This window comes from Podarcis gaigeae (assembly GCF_964106915.1).
Source record: "Podarcis gaigeae genome assembly, chromosome: 13".
NCBI lineage: Eukaryota > Metazoa > Chordata > Lepidosauria > Squamata > Lacertidae > Podarcis > Podarcis gaigeae.
In genome coordinates, this window is record NC_139689.1 from 35177756 (window position 1) to 35203564 (window position 25809).

The following is a 25809-nucleotide window of genomic DNA, read 5'->3' on the forward strand; positions in this document are numbered from 1 at the left end:
CAAAATAATTTTTGTTGTTTTAATAACTAATGTCTCCATTTTCTCCAAACACAACTCCAAAATGTCTTAGAAAAGTAAAAATTGGATCAACACAGCATATAAAACACCCTGTAACACAATTTACATCAAGTACTAGACAACATGATTATGAGCTAGGAATGTATATCGGCACAAACCTTAACACAACCCCCAATGACCTAGTTATGCACATGGCTGTGTGTACTGTGAGCTTAAAAACTGAAATTCTATACCAAGAAAAGCTGGATTTTGCCCCCCCCCCATATAAATTATGCTAAATGTATCAACAAAGGCAGTTGATAAAAGTTAAACAGCATTTTAAACAGAAATACTTAATACTTTCTCCTAACACTTTAAAGAACTCTGAAGGTTTCGAACTCAACCCCTGGCATCCATCGAACTACTTAGCCCATTCCACAGTCCACCTTAGGGGCTTCAGGTTGTGACTCTTCTCTAATTTACTTGTAGGATTCAGGGAGATAGATATGGAGACAGAAGTTAACTGGATTCCAGTTCCAATTGAACATGGCAGGAGGATTGTCCTAGCTGAGACAGTGGTAGCAGAATGAGGAGTTGGAACTAGTGAAGTGAAGCAGCAGCAGCTTCTGTGCTTCTGTGTACCAAAATCATACCCAGGTACAAAAACTGGAACCTGGAATAGCAGAGGACTTCTTGGAGGGATGAATGAAAACAACCGGATCCCAGCAATATTATCAAGCACTTGGAATACAGCAATTACAAATCTATTGAACACATGAGGTTTCCCTGATCCAAAGCAAGATCCAGTTCTTTAGCCGTGGTACTTAGCTCCAGTGTCTGATGAATGACAGCTCTGCAAGTTTTCCACTTCTTAGCCACCAGATGCAGGTATGTCACCACCCAACCAGGCAATAGCTTAAAAGGCGGCCCATAGGAGGAGCTTCGGAAGGTTTGCCTATTAGTTCCCTTAGTCCTTTGCTACAGATGATAAATGTTAACACAATCAGAATATCTGGCTTCTGAGTACAGGAACCCTAAGGAAGAGAGCTAGCAGTTGCTAGCGCAAAGTTCTGCCAACTCATTCATCAAACATTTGCTCCCACAAGGATCCCATTTTCATATTCGTTCCTGGACTGCTTAGGGTAATAGTTTCTGACATCAAGCCCACCATTTACAGGCCCTGCAACCCCAGAAGTTTCTTGTCGGAGTTCAATCTGCTCTGCTGCAGATAAGACTGCCCAAAAACTCTGCCCAGTTCTTGGAAACAGCCTACGCTTTGACTCATCAAATCTGATATAGTATTCCTGCAATGCAACACCTGATGCAATGACTATTTACACAGGCACCAGATTAAGAGGCACTGATACCCTTTGGACATTTATCCCATTAAAATAAAATTAAACAGCTTGAGCAAATTCAAAATACGCATCAATATACTGAATGCTTTTATCCAGAAGGTTTTAGATTTATACAATCACTTCAAGATCCAGCACAGGGTTCACCCTGGGCTAGTACCCCAGATTCTCAGCTCCCCCCCTTTTTAAAGCAAGTCACTAGCCCCCCTAGAAAGGTTGTTATGGGGCAAAATGTGCAGGAATCTTCTAAGTGATTTCTGTGAAACGAGTGAGCGTGATGTGGCCATCTTGTATATTTTTCCTGGTACTGTTCTTAAAACAGCAACAACATTTGAATGTATGTGTATGGTTGTCTGGCTAATTTTATGTTACGCCATTCCCCATGACAGCTATTTTGTATTATGGCAAGTCTAGTGACATCCATTTTGTGTTATGCAACATGTCCCCATGACAGCCATTTTGCGACTGGTGCCGTTAGCACTCTCTCAAAAATTGAAACACTTCCACTGGTTCAAAAAGGTTGGCAACCCCATTCTAGAAGCCTAAGCCTAAAATATGTTGATGAGTTTACGAGTAACTTCAAATATTTAACGACTACATTTACAGACCTATTTGATTCAGATTTACTCATAAGCCCAAATTCAACAGGACTTAACCATCAGGTTTGCTGGTTTAATTGCTCCACATTAGCAAGGCAATGTAATAAGGATAAATGGTAATGAAAACTTTTGTCAAATGGGCAATGACAGTTGTTCGACTGTCTTCTTTGTGACAATTTACCTTGAGATTTAAACAGCAATATGAGGGCACATGCTTTGCATTGAAAAGGTCCCACGTTTAATATCTGGTATCTCCAATAGGCATGGGAGATTCTTGTCTGAAATATTGGAGAGCCACTCCCAACACAATACTGGGTTAGACAAATCAATGATCTGGCTCAGAATGAGGCAGCTTCTGTCTGTCTGCCAGTGGTCTGATCCACATGTCACTTCAAAACCAGGGGTGGGGAACATGGGTCAAATCCTTGTGGGCCAAAGTTGATGGGTGGGCAGGGCTGTTCGCACAACATCACAGTGCCATCAGGTGATGGTCACCAGGAGTTCAATGCAGCCTGGGAATCATTTTGGACTCGCATCTGTCCATGGAGGTGCAGGTCAATTCTGTGTCCAGGGCAGCTGTTTACCAGCTCCATCTGGAATGCAGGCTGAGACCCTGCCTGAGGACTGTCTCGCCAGAGTGGTGCATGCTCTAGTTATCTCTTGCTTGGACTACTGAAATGCACTCTACGTGTGGCTACCTTTGAAGGTGACCCAGAAACTACAACTAATCCAGAAAGCGGCAGCTAGACTGGTGACTGGGAGTGGCTGCCGAGACCACATAACATCAGACTTGAAAGACCTACATTGGCTCCCAGTACGTTTCCGGGCACAATTCAAAGTGTTGGTGCTGACGTTTAAAGCCCTAACGGCCTCGGCCCAGTATACCTGAAGGAGTATCTCCATCCCCATCGTTCTGCCCGGAGGTCCAGTGCCGAGGGCCTTCTGGTGGTTCCCTTGCTGTGAGAAGCCAAGTTACAGGGAACCAGTCAGTGGGCCTTCTTGGTAGTGGCACCCACCCTGTGGAACGCCCTCCCACCAGATGTCAAAGAGAAAAACAACTACCAAACTTTTAGAAGACATCTGAAGGCAGCCCTGTTTAGGGAAGCTTTTAATGTTTGACAGACTACAGTGGTACCTCGGTTACATACGCTTCAGCTTACATACGCTTCAGGGTACAGACTCCACTAACCCAGAAATAGTACCTTGGGTTAAGAACTTTGCTTCAGGATGAGAACAGAAATCGTGCTCCGGTGGCATGGTGGCAGCAGGAGGCCCCATTAGCTAAAGTGGTGCTTTAGGTTAAGAACAGTTTCAGGTTAAGAACAGACCTCCGGAACGGATTAAGTATTTAACCCGAGGTACCGCTGTATTGTATTTTAATATTTTGTTGGAAGCCACCCAGAGTGGCTGGGGAAACCCAGCCAGATGTGCAGGGTAATAATAATAATAATGATAATAATGATAATAATGATGATGATAATAATAATAATAATGATAATAATAATAATAATAATAATAATAATAATAATAATAATAATAATAATAATGCGCCACGAAGGGCTTGCAAAGAGCATCACTGATCAACAGGCCTGATGGTTGGCGTTGTCTGCCTTGGGAGACAATGAAGGCGTGTGCCTTTGGGGGTGAAGTCAAACGGCTGGTGCAGTTCCAGACAACCATACACAAGACATAATGCTAAGCCAAAAGCAGGAGATGGACACTACAACCACAATTTCAGCAACATGTACTGTCAAATTTAAATAATAGTTTAACAATGCAAACCAGGCCATGGGAACAAATTCACAACCATGTTTTTGGCATGTTTATGGAGAGTTGTGGGGCACCTTAGGAGAATGAGCGGGTTTGGAGGGCAAGCATTTTGGGTGACACATTTTTTTTGTGGGGGGGGGGGAGAGAGAAGGAATTCACTGCTTCTGGCTATGAGATGCCTGGAGTAGTTTTTCCTTTTATATACTTAAAAAGTTACGCTGCTGTTGTGTCTGGGCCGAGAGATCAGCTTTATGGTTCCCTTCTCACTTCTTTGCCATACAGTTCATTTTTCAAAGCTGTAACGCTGATTATTTATCAACAAAGCTTTGAGCTGCAACTTGGTTTTTTAAAAGTACTCAAGGAAACACTAAAATTGTCCCCATTTTATGTAAGCAGGAAAGTCTTTATCTGAAAGCAAAGCACTTTCCCTCTTCACTTGGAAGTCCCTGATATTCTCTTCCCCACCTTCACCAACGGACACAAATTATGTAAGGTGAGAAAGAAGGCTTTGTCCCGCCGTAGCTACACGTGAGACTTATTTGTTAAGTAAAAAAGGTGAATAAGGGGCAGTTTCAAAAAAGTTTATAAAATTATACAGAGTGTAGAGAAAAACAGACAGAAAAGTCAGTCTCTCTCTCTCTCTCTCTCTCTCTCTCTCTCTCTCTCTCTCTCTCATATAGTACTAAAATTCAAGGGCATCCAATGAAACTTACTAGAAGGAGATTCAATACAAACAGGATCATTTGGTCTGATGTAGCAGGGTTGCTTTTGTATTTTTAATACCTCCTTTAACATGCACTTTAACATTATCTAATGTAACCAAGTCATCCCACTAGCATGATCCAACGATTCACATGTTTGTCCCTGCTTTTGTTCTCATCCTAGCAAAGCAACCAATTTATCTGTATCCGCCCTTTAAGAATTTGATGGCCCTGGTTTTCAGAGATGGAGAAAATTCAAGGCTGAGAATGTCAGCAAGCATCCTAAGACGGTGTGCTTTGAGGGTTTCTTCATAAGTACTTGTGCTACACAGAATCTGGATGTCAATGCAGTTTTACTTCCATTGAAGTAAATATAGCAGACACCAATGCTGTATTACTTTAGATGCCTGGGAACTATTTTTAATTTAGAAGGTCTACCCAGACATATAATTTAATTAGGTAATGTTTTATAAAAGTTTTGTTGCTTTTATTTGTATTGTTGATAATTGTTTTATTATGTACACCGTGTAGGATTTATTTTTGATTAAGCAGTCTATAGGATTTTCTAAATAAAATAAAATGCAAGGACTCTGAATAAATAAAGTTTGTGATGAGGAGAGAACCCAGAACAGGATTTGTGGTGATTGTATGCAGTTTCTATAGGACTCTTCATAAAACCCACAGCTTCACAATCCCTACTTCATCTCTTCGTGGTAGCAGCAGTCTCTCTCCCCCTTGTGGCACCTAGAACAGTTTCACACAAGATCATTCCATACATAGTTCTTTAATGTGTGTACAAATGTCTATTTCACAAGCAGACATAAGCAATAAGTTGCAATAGGCCATCTAGTATACTCAGACTTCTGTCCATTTGTTACACATTAGTGTTTACAGCTTTCCTACATGGAAATACTTTCGAGGTAGGAAAATAGTCTTGCGTGAAACAGCATCTGGATCCATCCTTGTATTTGCCTGCCCATCAATTCAAGTTTTCCCTCCTTCCTTATCAAAGCATGTGACACCATACATACTACAAGCAGAATTACTAAAATAAATAAATACAAGTTTTACATTCAGCCTGTCTTTAGAACCTGAATTGCCTCGAGCACAGCAAACTCAGCTTCATGTTCATGATTGTTGGAGATAAACTTCTGCTCATACTAACCAGCACAGAGTGCATTAAGCTCTATTTTCAAGCACCTTATATTTCACCTCACCTGTAATATTGTGTAGAAAAACCCTAAAAGCCACTTCTTACTCCCTCCCTTTCCCACCCCGCATTCATACAGGTTAGTTTCCTTAGGTGCGCAACAGGAAATGCCGACAGAAGCAGAAAGGCTTGGGACCTTGTTCTCCTTAAAGGATTTCCCCCCTTTCGAAGTGTCCAGGGGACAGCAGAAGGCAGGGAAATCTTGCAAGCAGGCAAGAGAACCTACCTGAATGTTTTTTTCACAGTCTGTTTGCTGGTGGAGGGAGAGCTCACTTTCTAGAACAAATTTCTTCCCACACTTGTCGCAGATCTGCATGCGCCTGTGAGTGACGTTCATGTGCTTCTCCAGATACCAGCGTGTGTTAAACACCCTGGGGCACTTCTCACAGGTCAAAGTCTCCTTTTCTTCACACTTTGATTTCTGCACAGGTGCCTTGGGCTCCTTTGCAGCTTTCTTCTTACGCTTGGGGGGCTCAACGCTCTTTCTACGGCCCCTTGTAGTTCTGGAAGTAGGGGAAGTTGTGGCGGCTGCAGCAGATGCAGCTCTCCTTGTCCTCCTTTGTGCAACACTATCTTTCTCCTCTCTTTGCTCTTTTTTCTTCTGCCTCTCATTCTCCTCCTCATCATTACTGTCTTCAGTGGCCTCTTCCTCCCCACTGTCACCCTCCTCTTCCTCACTGCTGGTCTTAAGAACAGCAGTTTCTTTGGATTGGGAGGGGACCCCCTTCTCCCCTTTTGAAACATTTAATGTTTGGTTGTTAAGGTTTACCTCTACTATTATCTGCTCCCTTTTGTAAGTCACTTCATCTTCCTCCTCGTCCTCCTGCAAGTCGTCAGAGTTCTCCCTGTCTTCTTTCACGGCTCGGACCTCTCCTACTGTTCTGTCCTCCTTGAAATATGGCTGTTCCTCTCTTTCATGGAGATGTGGTTTACTTGCTTTTGGGTCCACCAATACGGAGTAAGGACTCCCAGACTCCCTTTTGTAGACTTTGGTGGACAAATCAAGTTCCTGGCTGGCACCATGGTAGAAAGTGGGTGGCACTTGAGCTCTGTCCTCTTGCGCCATCCCTGCTACATGTGTGCTGCAGTTTTTAGCCATCTGCTGGCAAGAGCTGGCTGTTTCATTCATGGGGGCTCCCGATTCATTGAGCACCTTGTATTCCAGAATACCAAGGAAGTAACTCCTCTGGAGCAAGATGAATTGTCGGAGAGAACTAACACATGACTGCCTTGGGGAAGCAGAGCACCAAAGCACCCCGTGCAGGTCATGGAACTCTGGCTTTACAGCACGAGGAAATCGGCAGCAGTTCACAGGAAGAAAGCTGCCGCTCAACAGCTGAACATCTTGTCTAGAAAAGAAGGAGAAAATTAAGTCAGTGGCTTAAACATAACTAAAAGAACTTATCCCTGTGAAATCATTGGCTGCCTAACCTAAACAGAGTACAGGATTTGCCACACAAGTTGTTAAACATTCTTATTAATGATGGCTTCTTCATCTTATTGCTGGGGGTTGGGGCGGGGAATTAATTCTACTGCTGGAAAATATGCAGCTTTCATCTGATCCTCAGAGCAGAGGAAGGTCCTGAAACACAGTTCCAAATAAATGGCCTCATCTAATTGAATGATGGCACATAACAAAAAATAGTTTATCCAAGGTCAGTCACCAGCACTGGCATTCGTCCATTTAACATCATTATTAACATACTTCCCTATTCTTATATTCAACACTACAACAGAATTAATGTGCTGCACAATTAAAACTTCATTGAATTGGTACAGTAAAATACTTCTCAGATTTAATTAAAAATAATAATAATCACACATTTATTCACACATAATTGAAAACTCTTGCACACACTAGTCCGCCCACCCATCAGTTTTGCCAGAAACAAATTATGAGCCCCCCCCCAGGTAACCAATTAAGTTGTATGGTTCCTATGTGTCTGCAGGTACAGATTCAAAAGACATAGATTGTAATGTAGCATGGAACTTGGCATTCCCTGTCCTTGGCTTTTATTTTTTTAGATGATTCTAGACCAAGGGTCGGCAACCTAAGCTCCATGGGCCATAAGCGGCCCATGGACCCCCACCGCCCACTCGGTCAGCTCCCGTGCACCGCCTTCTGCAAAGCTGGGCAGCTTCCCATTGGCTGCTGGAAGCTCCTGCAGCCAATGGGAAGCTGCACACGCCTCCTCCGCGCTGGAAATAGCATTCGCACATTCGTGCCTGCACACTCTGGCCCACCGCGGCATCTGCGGGACTATAAACCGGCCCAAGGCACAATAACTTTGCCAACCCCTGTTCTAGACCCTACAGCTGTGACATCCATCTTTAAAACTCATGGGAAGTGCCTAGTGAAAAAGCTTCTCGTGTTCCTAGTTCACATCAGGACTGGTTACCTGTCTATAGCACAATACTGTCTACTCTGACTAGCAGCAGCTCCAAGCAGTCTTGGACACAGGTCTTCTCCACTCAATCCTCTTTACTAGAGATGCCAGGAAATGAACCTGGGGCCTTTTGCACGCAGAACATGTGCTCAACCACTGAGGTACAGTCTAACTCAGAAGCCAGAGAGGATAGGAATTTCAGGGGTGGGGTATTTCATCACCATCATTTAAACCCCGGCCATCTAGCTGGGTTTCCCCAGCCACTCTGTGCAGCTCCCAACAGAATATTAATGATAATAAAAAAGCGATAAAACATTGAACATTAAAAATTTCCCTAAAACAGGGCTGCCTTCAGATGTCTTCTAAAAGTCAGATAGTTGCTTATTTCCTTGACATCTGATAGGAGGGCGTTTCACAGGGCAGGTGCCACTACCAAGAAGGCCCTCTGCCTGGTTGCCTGTAGCTTCACTTCTCACAGTGAGGGAACTGCCAGAAGACCCTCAGATCTGGACCTCAGTGTCTGGGCTGTCATGTGCTCTATATAGCTCCTTTCCTATTCTGCTAGGAGGACAGATAAATTGTACACACACTTCCTTGATTTACACAATTTATTCAGGCTTCAATATTTGGATTTTCTTATTTAAAAGATTTTATGCTACCTTTCCAAAGTTCCCCCAAAACAACTAAGACTCCCACTTATAAAAATCAACAACGTTGCTTATAGGGGCTTTTCTGTTTTGTTTTTCTTAAAACAACAACCAAACACTATAAAATCAAACAATAAAAAACTCAGAAACAACCAAGGGCAGGAAAACAGTGTGTGTGTGGGGGGGGGGAGCAGTCAGTTTTCAAAGGCCAACAGTTTTGCCTGCCTTTGAAAAGCCAACAGGGAGGTAATTGTACAACATCTCTTGGGAGTGAGCTGCACAGCATAAAGGCTGCTATGGAAGAAACCCTGCTGTGGAGTCAGCTCATGCTGGAACACATTTCCTAAGATAGTTAGGACCAATCTGTTTAGGGCTTTAACAGCAAGAATAAGCGCTTCTGAACTGAACCTGGAATGAATGGATACTTCAAAACGGGTCAATATCAGACCACACATAGAGGCTTCTGCATTCTGCACTAGAAGTTTTCAAGTCATTGTCAAAGGCAGCTCCATGTAGAACACAATATTCTTGGAGGCAACCAATGTATGGATAACCATGGTCAGGTTTCTATTTTCCAGCAACAGGCTTAGTCAGTATATCAGCCAAAGCCGATAAAAGGCACTCCAGGTCGTAGCCATCAGCTAGGAATTAAGAAGCAACACTGAGTCCAGCAACAAACGTAAGTTACAAACTTGGTTTTTACAGCAAAGTTGACCCTATTCAAAAAAGGTATTTCTTCAACCAGTCTACTGAGTTATCATCAGCTATCTCATCTGAATTTAGTTTAAATTCTTACATCTGTATTTAATCCACCACTGATCACACACACGTATTCTAGAACTAGGGTGTCTTGCCTGGGTTTGATGAAAAGTAGTAGTTTTTTTGTGCAGCAAGGTGTCTATCACAGTGGATTTATAACTGTGGAATAAGGCATATATACCAGGCACATGTTGGACTGATCTGCTTTCAGCAGTTACATAACTATTCCAAAGTCGAAGATGCACATTTGCTACATAGTTTTCAGAATACATATAGTCCCTAAGGACATGCCTCCTACAGTGTCTTTTAGGTGCAGTCACTTTTTCCATGCTGCAGGGAAGCACAGCAAAGCAAGAACTCAAATGGCAGAACCAATAAAAAAGAATTGTCCACCTGCCGGGGGGGGGTGTTCTGGCCAGTGCGCACCAAAAGAAACAGCTCCAGTTTGCTACTGCCATGCCTTCCCTTCAAAAGCTGAAACATTTAAAAGACTTTTACATACCAAGTAACTTTCTTGACAGCATGTAAATGTACAAACAGTTTAGGTTTTTGCCTTTTGACAGCAAACCGTACTACAAGATACTGTGATCAATTGCTCCCTTCCAGGTCAGTTTCCATACAGCTTCATAGTTGCATGTACTTTGTGTGTCCAAATAAAAACACATAGATTAATTATGCAAATAGCATAGGCATACATTATGTCAGGGGTCAGCAAACTTTTTCAGCAGGGGGCCGGTCCACTGTCCCTCAGACTTTGTGGGGGGAAACTGAAAAAATTCCTATGCCCCACAAATAACCCAGAGATGAATTTTAAATAAAAGAACACATTCTACTCATGTAAAAACACGCTGATTACAGTACTGTCCACGGGCCGGATTTAGAAGGCGATTGGGCCGGATCTGGCCCGCGGGCCTTCGTTTGCCTACCCATGGTCTAGAAACTATGTTCTACCAGCAGTTTCCATTTGTGATTTCCCCCCCTAAAGAAACTGGTTTAGCAAGACAACCAAGCGACTGCCTGTTGCCCTAAAACTGCAGCATTAGACTGGGGTAGGGGGAGGGGGAAAGAGGAGGACTGCTGAATGGATCTAACAGCAAACAAATTCCTAAAGTCAACTGTTACATTTTCAACATTCTCTTTACCCTGTTCCAACTATATAAAAATAAAACATTTTTATACCACCTTTCAATTATATTCCAGGATGGCTTACAGAAAAGAACAAAACAACTGAAAAGAGAAATACAAACATACAATAACAGCGTTCGAAACTCCCATTGTTCTAGGTGCATTTTGCCACTGGGAATTTCATTAGCTCGAGCAATTTCTGAGCTCTGGGCACAGTACTGTGACTAAGATTTCAGATTAAAACTGCCGCTGCTGACGGCATGGGAGGAGAAATTCCTGCTTGCTTGACTTTCAAGAAATCACTGCAGCGTCAGGCAAGTTGATAGGTTCTGCCTCGAAGCTGGCCTCACAGAAAGGCAGTGTTTTGAGGGGCGGGCAGGAAAAGCATGGCTTTATTTTTTGCAGTCTTCAGATGAGGACTAGACCATGTGAAAAATGAACATAAGATTTTAGGGGCAGTTCATTCATTTCCAACTTTGTATTCTTATTATTAAAAAAGTGTGCCTCAACATTCCGTTGTGACACCCATAACCTAGGTTTAAGATGCCATTTAGCTCCTAACTTTCACATCTCAGCTTCTAACACAGTACTATCACCAAAAGGTCACAAAATCATAAAAGTAGCGTAAAACAGTAAAGGAGGATTCAAAGGATTCAAAATGAATCTAAAAAGCTTGGGAAAATAAACAAAAGTCTTAGCCTGGTGCCCAGTGGACAGTAATATAGGTGGTGCCAGACAAATCTCTCTGGGGAAAGTACTCCACAACTAGCATATGACCACCAAGAACATCCTGTGATCACATTTAACATATCTGGGTTGCTTTAGGGTTCAATAACAGCCACACAAGGAGCTGTAGGGAGAGGACTAAGGAGGGAGAGATCAGGACTGCAGGATACAACTTTCCCTTCACATTAAGTTCCCAATGAAAATGGCCTCTCCCAGGTTTCTGATGTGCAATAGCAGCTGACCCTGAATATACACACATCACTACTATTTAACAAAAAATACAGATACATTAACTATGAACATGAATTTAACACTGTGCCTACTTTGGTTCACGGTCTCTCACAAGAACAACTTGAACAATGGTTTATTTCACATGACTGTTGCGAAGATAAGCATAAAACAGATGACACCTTAAATAGTGCCGCATCTTCTGTAATTATTTTTCTGTTGTCTGCACTACAGCATTTGGAGAACCTGTTTGTGCTTGGGTGAATGTCTGCTGAACTCCAAATACTTCCGGCAGAATACAAGTAAGAAACAATCTTTTAAGGCAAAAAGAAGGGAGGTTGTGATGCCACTAGTCAACAGAACATGCTTCGTTTGCTTATCCAAAACCCTGAAGGTTCAACAACTAAAAGTTGCAATTAGAACCATGGTGGGTGTGGGTGGGTGGGTGGGTTTGAAATGCCTAGGACTGGGTGCAGATTATTTTCAGTGCCAATATCACATTGTGAGCAATCTTATGGGACTACATGCTAGTGATGGAAAGGACCAGAAGCACTCATGGATGGTGAAGAGTATGGCTAGGCCTAAGTGGAGTCCCAAGGGCTAGACAGAGAGACCTGAAAGGCAACTTTTGATCTGCAGACTGGAGGTTCCCCACTCCTGACCTAGGATATATTTCAAGGGAAAAAAGTGATGAACCTGTAGGAAGCAGAGACTTAAAAGAAGTTGAAGCAAAGGGAAAGGAAGCTGAGACCAACATTCACTCATGCAGATGCAGTCTCTCTCAGCTATACAGTGGTACTTTGGTTCTCGAACAGCCTAGTTCACGAACAAGTTAGAACCCGAACGTCGCAAACCCAGAAGTAAGCGTTCTGGTTCTCAAAAATTTTTGGGAAGTCAAATGTGTCCTGAGCTTCTGTTTTTAGTGTTGTGCTTCTGTTTCTAGTGTTTTAGGGGTAGTTTTTCAAGAGCCTGGAACAGATTAATCCGTTTTGCATTACTTTCTATGGGAAAGCACGCCTTGGTTTTGGAATGGACTCCCGGAACAGATTAAATTTGAGAACCAAGGTACCACTGTATTTCAGTGCACATTTCAAGGATGCATTGCTAATGTAGCTACAAGGAACAGTTACACCTGAATAGGGTAAAACAGAAAGGAGGCAAGGGCCTGATGGAAAGGTATAGAGGAGGTGCCTGACAGATGAGAGGGGGGAAAGCAGGGGCTAGAAGCCAGAAATAAGTCTCTAGGAAAGTCAGCTGCGAAGGTTATTGGGGCTCTCACTTACCCCAAAATAGCTGCTTCTTCCACATATTTGGCCACATTTCCATACACATTCCCTGCCATCTGATGGGCTGGAGCAAATCCAAGTTGAAGTTAAGTGGCAGGGAAGGTAATAAAAGGTGTTTGTGGAACCACCATCCTTTCATTTGGAAGCTCCCCAAGTACCCTTCACTCTGAGAACTGCAGAAAGGAATAAAACAGTACAGTACTCTGCTTTCGAAGAAAAGGGAAAATGATTGTAACAATTGTCAGCCATTGCACCAGTTCCCAACTATCAACTCCTTGCATGCCTAGAAAAACAATGTATGCAAATAAAGGGGCACTGAGGTCTCAGACAATGGTAAGAATTGGTACAATAGCAGCCACTGTCACAAGAATACCACTCCCCCTGTTCCTTGAAGAAAGTAATAGCAGAAGTCGACTGAAGAGAGAAGCAGAAAGAGTCAGACTCCTAAGATGAGAGAATAGAGAACAAGGAACAGTGAAAGGCAGGATGAAGGCAACAAAGAAAACAGAAGATGAGGCAAAACTGGATGAGATGGGCAGATGGGACCAAGTCATCACCCAGGTACTGCTCATCAGTATGGTCTCCTTTCCATTCTTTTTGCAGTCAAGTTGTGTATACCTCATGAAAAAGATAAGATGAAGAATCTATGTAAGCTAAGCTCATGTCACACCAAACCAAACCCAGTTCCACCATTTTACAAATTCATTTCCAGTCACGCATCAAAATATTTTTAAAGAATGAATTACAGATCTAACACATGAAATAGCCCAAAGTGATACAATCATTTAAAAAACTGGTTTTCATATATCCCCCCTAATGCATTTGAATGTTCTACAGCTGTGCCAAGCAGAGCAGGCCTGTGATTTTCCTGCTAAAATGGAGGGTGCAATGACAGTCATATTAAAGCAACTGTATAGAAAAGGAATATTTAAAACAAGTCTAATATACTGTTCCATGAAGGACCCACAATATCCTAATAGAAATCTATCAGGCGGGTGATAAAACATTTAAACCAGACCTCAGCAAATGCTTTATACAAAAGATTAGAGTAGAACAGGGACAGAAAACAGGTTGCGAAGAAACAATGCTTACTGACTATAGTTACGCTTTTTATTATAAACTTTTTTTAAAATTAACAAAACACCTTAAGACAAAGACTGACATTCTTGACCAAGGCTGCATATACACCATGCCTTTAGAGCACACTCACTCAAAGAACCATGGGAACTGTAGTTTTGCAGGTGCTGAGGAACTGTAGCTCCATGAAGACCAAACTTCCAGGATATTTTTTTAGCATGGAGGGTGAGGGTGGGAATGTGCTCTGAGTGTGCTTCAAATGTATGGTGTGTACACAGCCCAAGTATACATTAAAGGAAATTAAAGGAAACAAATCTCAGTCACTGTTCATTAATTAATCGTTCAGTGTTATAAGAATGAGCTGTGTTGATCTGCCACATGTGCTCTCTCTCTCCCTTTTCCACACATGAAGGAAGAAAAATGAAAGCTTGTGTATCAGGAAACTGATTTATTCAAAACCAAAAGTGAAAACTTTCAATCTTCTACCCTAATAGCACTGTGTTCCTCACTATAAAAGCATGGAATGCCACACTGGAATAATAGATGAAAAACGTAGTATATGAATCTGAATGTATTGAAGACATGACGAATTTCAGTAAGTCAGTTTTGAACTAAAGTTCAAAAAGATGAAAATCCATCTACAGTGATGAATAAATAGACCAAAGTAACACAGAAACCTGAAATCCTATCCGTGCATTGAAATGAACATGTACAGGGATGACATGTGTAAGGGGGAGTGGCAAGTTCCCCTCCAATCCATTCTTACCTGCTCCATGCCTAACCTTCCCATACTGAGCAGGAAAGCCTGCGAGAGGCTTCAGTCTGAACCTTAAAAGAATTGTTAGCACACAGAACATTTTACTAAGCTGCTATCATGTTTCCATGAACCATCTCTCCAAGCACAATAATTCAGTTTCTTGAGACTCTCATCTTTCATGGAAAAAACAAGTTCTGAGCCCTTGGGGTTGCATAAATATGCTTGAAATATGGCTGACATTGTAGAAGCCAGAAGGATGGCTGAATGAGGTTTCTAGTGCATGTGGGGTTTCACCTTTTTACCTCTCCATGGCTAACAGAAAGAAAATTATTGAAAATAATAATTGCTGTGTATGTATAATTTGAACAAGCTGCAGAGTCCAGCTTTTTCCTAATGTCATATAATATTCTATTGATTTTTCTCCCATTTCTAAAAATGCATTGCTTGATAAAAATTTGTAACATAATACCAGACAAATCAAGCAATTTCAAAGTTATTATTTTTTCAGGTGATTTTCCCAAGGAACCATAAATTTCTACTTACAGCCTATTTGTAAATTGGGAAGAGGGGAAGTTATTTTTTGTGTTGAAAATAAGTTGTGTGCGTTTCAAAAATAAGTGTCAGCACTTCAACAATTAATTCAACACTTAACTGACAGCTGCTAGGATGACTATTTGTTTTCACCCCAACTGAGAAATGAATTGATTCTTCTGCCCCATCTAAGTATAACATGAATGGCTGTGTGCACACAAATGCAGTGAGAGAATGCATACCTGGAAAATAATAGGGTCATAACCATACATGTAAAGGGACGCGGGTGGCTCTGTGGTTTAACCCTAGGACTTGCCAATCAGAAGGTTGGCTGTTCGAATCCCCGCGATGGGGTGAGCTCCCGTTGCTCGGTCTCTACTCCTGCCAACCTAGCAGTTCGAAAGCACGTCAAAGTGCAAGTAGATAAATAGGTACCGCTCCAGCGGGAAGGTAAATGGCGTTTCCATGTGCTGCTCTGGTTCGCCAGAAGCGGCTTAGTCATGCTGGCCACATGACCCGGAAGCTGTATGCCAGCTCCCTCGGCCAATAAAGCGAGATGAGCGCCACAACCCCAGAGTCGGCCACGACTGGACCTAATGGTCAGGGGTCCCTTTACCTTTACCTAAAGTGGGCAGTAGCAGAACAGGGTGGAGATGCCAGGCAAAACTGGAAGTCTGATAGGAGTTGAAATGGAAGGTGAATGTGCTTGAGTGCACAACAAATGATGGGTTGTTTAAATCATCAAGTGCATGTTTCTCATTTTCAAATGCACAGATTTTCCAAACAAGCATGGATACCAACAACTAATACTATACCAGCTAAAAGACAGCCTAAAATTCAACAGAACCTTTCACAATGAGGAGCTCTGATCGTATGTAAGAGCCTTTACATGATCATAGGAACAAACCATCTAGTAAAGCAGAGCTTTCCAAACTGTGTGTCATGACACGTTAGTGTGTCGGCTGCAGTGTTTAGGTGTGTTGTGTGAATGCTCCCTGCGCTCCTCCCAGGACTGGAATGTGGTTAGTTTAACCTCTGGCTTGCTAGTAAAACTGAATTACTGTGTCGCGAAATGATGCATGTCTAAAAAGTGTGTCACCAACATGAAAAGTTTGTAAAGATCTGTAGTAAAGTATCTTAAACTTAAAGCCGTCATGACTATTAGTCATATCCTCCATTATCTCCTCTAAAAGTTACTTAAGCTAGTGGCTGTTAACACATCTAGTAGCAGCAAACTTTATCAATTAACTTGAATATCATGACCATTCAAGTTCTGGTAATGAGACAGTTACCAACCTTTCTTCAGATCACACAAAATTTTATAAACCTCTTTTCATGCCCTGCAGATGTATCCTTCCTTCATTGAGAAGATGTTTCAGCCCATTGATAGTTTCAATTTCCCTTTCTTGAAACCTTTCCGGCTCTATAATATCCTCATGAAGACTGGGCACCCAAACTATTCACAGTATTTTAAGTGTGGTCATACAAGGATTACAAACATTGAAATACTACAGGAGTACCAGGCTGCCCATATGGGCTTTGAAGGCAAACCAGGTAGCTTATACCATGGGCACCTCATGGAGCCTAATGCTTAGCAATAACTTGGACCCAACACAAATACAACAATAACAGGTAACATATTATTTAGGGTGCTATATATAATGATCAACCTCAGAAATGAGATCTCTTTCCTCAGAGTTCTTTTTATGCACAGAAAACTGGTTTCATTTAATCTGTTAGCAGTCATGATTAAATAAATAAAATATAAACTACTGTATAGACTTAAGTATTTGCTTGTAAACAGTTCAGATTTCACTTTAATTTGCCACAATTTGATTGTTACAAAACTACCATTGATATTATTATTATTAACAAAAATCTATTTTTAATCCATCCTGATATAAGCTTATGAATGTGTGGATCGCATAGGACAGGAGTGCCCAGATTTTTTTCAACGAGGGCCAGATTTGATGAAGAGAAAGTTGTTGAGCTTTTTTAAGGATTGCAGTTGTTGAGCACACTAGAATCTGCACACTAGAAAGAGGGGAAGTGGGAGATGATGCAAAGGCAAGAAAAGTTCTTGCCAGTCCCTAGTTGTTTAATCTCCAAACTAAAAAAATACACACTATCAATAATTTATAGTATTTATGTCAGCTGCAAATAAACTACATTTTGGTTCTGTTTATGAATCACTTTCCATAAAACATCTAGAAGTGATTGCGCAGTAAAATAATTGATAAGCTTCAGCCCTATGACAACTGGAGTTTTAAAAAGTTTGTGAAGTATCATTATAACCTGTAAGTTAAAAAGGACCATCTTAACTGGCACCAGTAAATAATGAAAGGAAGGACTAATGGAATAGAGAATGAGATTTCTCAAGGTGCTAGCATGATTTTGAGCCAGTTCACAAGATCCTTGTCTCTTTTACTAATCATGTAAACCTTGGGTCTGCTGCAGAAAAGAAGACAAGGGACGCATTAACTCAACAGCAACACAGAATCACAGAATTGTAGCTATCATCATTTTTATTTTGAATGTTAGGCACCTTGAGCAATATTCAGTTGGAAAGGTGGGATATAGATATTCTAAATAAATAAATAAATAAATAAGAATAGTAACTATTCTGTGCCTTCTGCTGATCCAATGTTTCTCTAGGTTAGAGACATGAGATACAAAACAATGCACAGTTAAAGTCAATAAAATCTGCATGCTACAGCATATCCATTGCTTTTATAAGCTACTTTCACTTCTACAATTCCGTCGCATGCTATCAAGATGAATTCATCATAATGTAGCGCACATTAATTTTGCACAGGAGTCAACAAACGCTAGCATAATGTTGGCTGTAAATAGTATTGCCAGAGTGAATGCAGAGGACACATCAACTGACAGGCCAGTCACAAATCAACACAAGCTGCTATTCAATTCTTGAAATAATCACATATACACCACAGCCAATCCTGGAACAATTAAGGACACCCTAGGGAGGGAGGAGAGAAGAGAAGAGAAGAGAAGAGAAGAGAAGAGAAGAGAAGAGAAGACAAGGCAAGAGGAATGACACTCAGCATATCATGGAAATTTAATATACAGAACCATCCTGTATCTCATTTTAAACCACTGTTTTATGCAATCCATGTACATCAACAGAAACTAAAATGAAGTGCAAATACAACACTACAACAGAATTAATGGAAAACATTATCTCAAATCACTACAGTCTGAATATGGACACTGCCAAAACTTCCCCAGGACCAAAAGTTGAACACAATCCTGTTGAAAACAACCCCGGGCATACACACTGTACTATCTGTTACCCTAGGAGTGTCTGAGTGTTATCAGCATGCCTAATAACACAAGCACATACACAGCCTCCCAGCACTTGCACCATCAAGAAATCCCACCGTATTCCAGATCTAGAAGAAACACTAGAAAAAACAGTTTTTCATCCCATCCCTACCTGTCCTGATTGAAGTAGCCACACCTACCAAGTACAATCCTATTTTACCCCAGCTCATGAATGCTTCTGCTAAGGCAGCAGTTATATGGAGAGGAAATCTTTCTAGCACTTTATTTTTTGGTGGAAAAGTTTCCATTTCATAAGTTGATTAGTATAAGTGAATGGATACCAACTGCAAATACAATATTAGGCAAGTGTGGCTGTTTCAAAGATTTAGCTTTGTTTCCTCAAAGTGTTGTTGGTTTTTTTTAATAAAAAAAGGCTAAAATAGAAAATTTTATTTGTGACATAAATTTGCAAAAATTTCCTAGGCAAATTAGGCTATTATTATTTTTAAACCCCACACGCCTTTACAGAAGGCATTTCAGTAAATACAAGTCACCCTCAAAGAACCAATGTACACTCAAACTTTCAGAAGGATTATTTTAGATCACAAGGTATTACAGCAAGTGCAGCCTTTCTTCCCCTCTCATTGCTTAAACTGAAGCAGCTACAATGCAGTCAGTACAATTATTCCCTGGGCCAGTATTCTAGGAAATAAGCACTTACCACAGGTGCAGCAGCTGAAATATCTAGTGCCAACATCCAGATGCTGGCATAATTTTCTGCTAATTCTGGATTATCCCCCTATCATTGCTCTCCCCCCCCCATACATCCATGACACAGAAAACAGCTGCTACCCCAAAGACTTTTATTTTACAGTGGTACCTCTGGTTAAGAACTTAATTCGTTCTGGAGGTCCGTTCTTAACCTGAAACTGTTCCTAACCTGAGGTACCACTTTAGCTAATTGGGCCTCTCGCTGCCGCCTCAGCGCGATTTCTGTTCTCATCCTGAGGTAAAGTTCTTAACCCAAGGTACTAATTTCGGGTTAGTGGAGTCTGTAACCTGAAGTGTTTGTAACCAGAGGTACCACTGTACTTCCATTTCTCCCAAGGCAGCACACTACCTACCAGTGTTAGAAACTCTCATATATAAGCTTGGTTTCAAATGACTCCTTAAACCAAAGTTTAAGTAGTCATTTGGAACCTAGCTTATATATGAGAGTTTAAGGAATGTCTCCTTAAACCAAGGTTTAAGGAGACATTCCTTAAACTGAATATCTATTTGCCGTTTCGGGGCAAGATAGCTCTAAAGTCTTAATTTTCAAAGGATGGACTGACTGTGATCTGGCTAGTTCAGATGACAACCTTGAGCAAGGTTAAAAGCTTTGAGAACTTAAGAAAAGTCCCTTGGTCCAGGGACAGTCTACATATATGCTGGACTCTTCCTACCTTTTTTTCCTTAATGGTGACAGACCATTCATAACAGAAGAATATTAATCACAACTGTGAGCACGGGAGTGGGCAGGGGTAGGTGAATACAAGCGGCAACTATTAACTATAGCACTGCTTCTGCTCAAGCTGCACAGAAAAAGCATTTTGTTCCTGAAATTCATTCTGATTGTGCAGATAAAATATAACTGATAGAATTCTACAGGATGCGGTATTCATGTGTGAAAACAGTCAATATCCAGTGATCCCTGTACCTTCCTGTTATGTTGCACTGGTTTTTTCCATACATTTAAAGTGCTGTAAAATGGATATTTAGTTGAAGGATCTGAACTGGGATAGCATAATAGATTCTATCTGCTAGGTGATCCATATACTGCAGTAAGAGTAGGGGGTAAAGGGCAGTAAGAGTATGCCCACATGAGTCGGGTGGTCATGCAACCCTGTATGCACATACACAACTCTCCACCCTCCTCTTTCCCTCATTAACCTTTGTTGCCAGCTGCTACCATTAGCCAGTTACACCTAGCAAAACAAACTTGATGCTAAGGCTTCCCAATATATATCTAGCCAGAATAGTGTGGTGCTGAAAATGACAAAGTTGCAGGTTTGATCCCCACATGAGGCAGCTGCATATTCCTGCATTGCAGGGAGTTGTACTAGGTCCCTTCCAAAACTACAATTCTATGATTCAGTTCTATGATATGGCCCACAACTTGTTTAGGAGCAACATCACCATCACCACTACCATTATTAATTATTATTATTTGTATACTTCACTTCACCTGAAGATCACAGGGTGGTTCACAACATACAAATACAAAATGATAACATAAAATACAGAACAAAAACTAACACAAACCAATTTAAAAGGCTACATAGAATGTTCAATCAGCCAAAAACCTGATTATAAAGAAATACTTTTGCCTGGCGCCTAAAGATATGTAATAAAAACGCCAGGCAAGCCTCCCCGGTGACAGCATTCCACGAACAGGAAGCCATGTGGAGGGGGCACAAGAAGAAGGGGTTCAGATTTTGATCACATCTCTTCCTAGTTTCAGTTGGTGCAACAATCTTTGCAGGGCATTCATTTAACTGCATCACTCGAGAAGGTTTTGGGTAGATCCTTTCTCCATCTTCATCACCCCAAAAGCTGTAAACCCCATCCATCATGCAAATAGCTCCAATTGTTTTTCTAGTTGCACAAACTTCTATCTGGAGTACAGAATAACTCCACCACCCAAGTTCAGCAACCACTACTGACACCCAGAGACTAGCTTACATGAACATACCTAATTCTCACATCACGCACAATTTGAAGGACAGTAGATTTGCATATATTTTCTTATGAATCCTATTTCACCTGAACAAAACTATCCCATTTGTCTCTCCTGCTTTACTCCAGGAACCATCATGGTGCTCTCCACCACAAATCACCTGAGTTCTCCCATTAGTGTCCTTGTGAGAAAGAGCAATAGTAACACTCTCCAAAAGTCTGCTGTATAGCAGCCTAACAATTCTCCAATCTATCACTAGAGGAGCATTTTAAGAGTAGGGAGTATTTAAACAATGATGTTTGAAACAAATGTGTAACTTTCTTTTTCTACAAAATGAGATTTTAACTAGGACTGAACCAATTAATTTTCAGACTTTCTAGGAGTTAGATTCAGGTTGCATGGAGGTACATCATCCAAAGATATACTCCCAGGTAAGTTTTTATGAAAATAGTGTGACATAACACATTGATCTGCCTGCTCCAACCATGCACAGGTTGAAGTTAAGTCAATTTACAAACATTAGACACCTGTAGCTTATTTGCAGATGAGGAGTTTGGTCATGGAAATCTGGGATTTAATCATATCAAATATCAAACTTCAAATAGAGTGGTTTGGAAGAGAAGGAACACTGTGTGTTGGGAAATGATAACATTTCTACTTCAGTACCGGAACTTTTTCTTTTTTTTAACTTTTCTACTATTTCGCGGACCTAATGTAACAGAACACCCGAGGGTGCAAGGAGTCTCTTAACACTGCTTCCCTTCCCCCAATTCCCAAGATCCGCATTAAACGGAGATATTCCCAGCATCAGAGTTGTCTCAGGAGGCGGCACAACTTCCTCCTCTAACCATGCCAAACCTTTAAAGTGATGCCAAACTAAATGTTCTCCCTCTATGCCAACTTCTCTGCTGAAGCACCTTCCACCTCAACTTTCCAAAACCCACACACCCCCTTCAACTTTCGACTCTTCGACCAACTGAGCTCCCCCCCCCCAAAAAAAACCTCGGCCCACGAAATCTCTCCCCCTTTCTCCTCCGTGGTCCAAAAAGGTTGCCAGTTTCAAGGAAGAAACGCTCCCGCAGCCAAACCCTCAAACCCCAACCCCGCCCCCATGACACTATCTCAACTGTCCAGATCCCAAGCAAGCAAGAGCACTCTGCACATGCTCAGGTGCACGCTCGCCCCTCCCTGACGCTCCACAGCCGGGCCTCGTTGGCACTTCGAAGCGGGAGGCACGTTACCAACAACTAAGCAAAAAAGAAGGAGGCTGAGCAGGAGGAGCTCGGCCTGCCCTTTCCCCAGCCGGAGGGCCTCTTTTCCTGCACGGACTCACCCAGGCCGGGACTCTCCGGGACTGCCACCGGCGCTGCTCCTCCGTCGCCGCTCCGCCTCCTCCTCCTCCGCCGCCGCGGTCCATGCCTAGGCAGGGGAGGGGGGAAGGTAGGGGCGGCCAGGGCCCTCTTTCCTTCCTGCCCTCCCCCTGGGCTCGAGCCCCCTCCTCGTCCGCCGCCGCCGCCTCAGGACCAGGCCTAGGCCCCGCCGCTCCAGCGGCTGCTCCCACTGACGCTCTCCCTGTCGCTCGCCCTCCCCTCGGCGGCCGCCGCCGCCGCAGCGCTACGTGGCCGCCGCCGTAGCCAACCAAAGTCAGTCAGACACTCAGCCTCGCGACTGCACCGCCCGCTCCACTCGCAACACCCTCCCCCCCTCCTCCTCCTCCTCCGCCCCGCGCGCGCTCTCTCTCTCTTCGCTTTTCCTTCAGCGTCGCTGGCTGGCTTGACTGGCTCGTCGTAAAGGAAGACAGCGACTGCGCTTGCGTCGTCGCTGTCGTCGCCTGAGGAGGACTTCGCGCGAGAACGCGCGGCGGCTTCCCTCTTCCTCCCCCTCCCCCTTTACTCCGTTCGCCGCGCCGCCCCTCGCCCAGCTCGTAACCTGCGCGCGCAATAGGCGCGAGCGCCACTTTCTCTGGAGCGCGGCCGTTCTGTTCCTTGCCCTCCACCCTCGAACGCTGGCTGGCTCGGACGGCGGCGCGTGCGTGGTAGGAATCAACGTCTCCGCGCTCGCGCGCTCTGCTCTCACCGCCTCAGGTGAGACGGGAGGAAGGGGCGGGGCCGAGGGCCAACAAAACAAAACGGTGCGGGAGGGAAGCAGGGAGCCATCCGCGCATGCGTGACCAGCGGCAGCTACGAAATTCTGCTAGTTTCACTGAAATATATATGTTAATAGCAATTATAATATCCCGCCATTTCCATGTTTATCCTTCGTCTCTCTCTCTCTCTCTGTCTGTCTGTTTGTGTGCATTAAGACCGATCGGGGTTTTTTATTTTTATTAATTTTTTATTAAAAAAAATAAAAACCCCAGTATTTCTGTGGAAGGTGTTAATACATACTACAGCTGCTGATGGTGGTTGGAAAGTGTGGGAAGGCACGGAGTCCGTGCACTGAGAATGCACGCTCTTCAGTTAATCTTTGCGAGGGTGGGTCACTGTTTTAGGAATTTTGTTAATAAAATTTATTTATTTATTCATTATTTATTTATTTATTTACACACACCCCCCCCCGCTGTTTTCCCTGACAGGAACTCAAGACGGCTTACAGATAAACATAAAAACAGTTAAAAGCATGGGGGGGGGGGGAAATACTTAAAACAACAACAATAATTAAACATTGATATGAGTTAAAAGTGCTCTCTCTCTTGTCCATTAAAGTCCTTTACATTTCAGAATTAGAGATAAAGTCCATCTATTTAGAATATACACAAGGGGGCACATGAGTGTGAACTGCATGTGGAGCAGCGCAGGGGGACAGTCCTGAAACCATTTTTAGTCCAAAGCTGAACACGTGTTTCTGTGCAAGGAGGGAGGAGGTGAAATAACCTTCCCATTGTCTCAGGAATTAAGTAATTACCATCTAAAAGAATGAGACGCGGGTGGTGCTGTGGGTTAAACCACAGAGCCAAGGTTGGTCCCTGCTCCTGCCAACCTAGCAGTTCAAAAGCACATCAAAGTGCAAGTAGATAAATAGGTACCACTCCGGCGGGAAGGTATACGGCGTTTCCGTGCGCTGCTCTGATTCACCAGAAGCGGCTTAGTCATGCTGGCCACATGACCCAGAAGCTGTCCGCTAGCTCCCTCGGCCAATAAAGCGAGATGAGCGCCGCAACCCCAGAGTCGGTCATGACTGGATCTAATGGTTAGGGGTCCCTTTACCTTTTTATCTCAAAGACATGGCCAGACTACCAGAAAAGGCAATCAGATAAGGCATTATCAGATAACCTGGCAGACAGGAAAAACAACAACATTCAAATTCCTGTTGTAGACCGCCTTTTCTGTGATGTAGGTATGATGTATGGAGGGGTGGTCTTGAGCTCCAGGGCAGGGAATTTCAAAATGGCTAGCGTGCCATTGTTCAAGGTCCTCCTCCTCTCTCCTACATGTGGGGGAGCACCCTGTTGCAACAGTCAATAAAGATCAGGGTTACTAGCTGCTTTGCTTCTCAATATTCTCTGGTTGGTCTCTCTTATTTTCTCATACCGACAGAGAACCTACAAAAAGACTCTATATGGGCTCTTGGGTACCCCATAAGGAAAATGGACCAGTTTTTTTTACTTACTGTATATCACAATGAAGCCAGAAAAGCAGCAGTGGTTGCTATCCACGAGGGGAAAACAAATCCAATTTACACTTTGGAAATTAATGACGAGAATGCCCATTGCCACTGGAAACAATGGGAGCTATCCGAAGGCCCTTTGGAAATAATGAGCTCTCCAAATGACCTTTTTAATATGACTGCTCCACGGAAGTAGAGCGCTTGGTTTGTGTGCAGAAAAAAAAACCCAGGTTCAGTCTCCAGCACTGCCGGGTAACTAGGGAAATAATCCTGTCTTCAATTCTTATTAATCACTGCCGGTGAGCATAGATGACTGTTAGCTAGATAGACCACTTTCTTCTACTCAGTGCAAGGCAACATCCTAAGCTCCCATAAGAAAAAGCTGCCGTTGTTTCCAGTGGGCATTCTTGTCATTCATTTTAGTCCAGGCATAGGCAAACTCGGCCCTCCAGATGTTTTGGGAGTACAACTCCCATCATCCCTACTAACAGGACCAGTGGTCAGGGATGATGGGAGTTGTAGTCCCAAAACATCTGGAGGGCCGAGTTTGCCTATGCATGTTTTAGTCTATCCCAACATAAATACCAGGATTGTTAGGGTTAGCGGACCTAGAAACCAAGGGGAAAGCAGCTTTGAAAATTAGAAGGTAGAAATGTATGCAGCATACGAACGATGCTTTATTGAAGGTAGTTGGGTGGTGGTTGATGTTTTTCTAGTCTGTCTTTTATTCTCCCCCTTTTTATTATTCTTTCCACGAACAGTGACTGGGTGTGTCTCAAGAACTATCATGCCAAGGTGTTACCCAAATCAGTGCATTTTTTTTAAAAGGCCAAGTCCTCAAATGTAGACCAAAACATCCTCAGGAACAAACAGGTACAGGGGCATCCAACAATAGACAAAAACTGCTCCATCAGGAACCATCATTATAGCTTTGATTTAAGATATCTTCAGTGGCAGATTATGCATGTGCACAGCCCTTGCTGGCTGAATTCCATATGTGGAAACCTTTTGACTGAGTAGACTTGGTGTTGACCTACATATGGC

The 25809-nt window shown here is 42.7% G+C and overlaps 1 protein-coding gene and 1 long non-coding RNA gene across 2 annotated transcripts in view; both read right to left on the minus strand.

Moving 5' to 3' along the window:
* ZNF652 (zinc finger protein 652) overlaps window positions 1–22947 on the minus strand; it is a 31377-nt gene extending 8430 nt beyond the window's left edge. Inside the window, exons 1-2 of the mRNA XM_083709417.1 lie at window positions 22493–22947; window positions 5859–6981 (exon numbers count right to left, since the gene is read on the minus strand). Coding sequence (XP_083565543.1) covers window positions 5859–6761 — 903 coding nt within the window. The 5' untranslated portion in view covers window positions 6762–6981; window positions 22493–22947. The remainder of the gene's footprint in view (window positions 1–5858; window positions 6982–22492) is intronic.
* The window catches only part of LOC310830330, a 371459-nt gene that overhangs the window by 57244 nt on the left and 288406 nt on the right, over window positions 1–25809 (minus strand). The window lies entirely within an intron of this gene.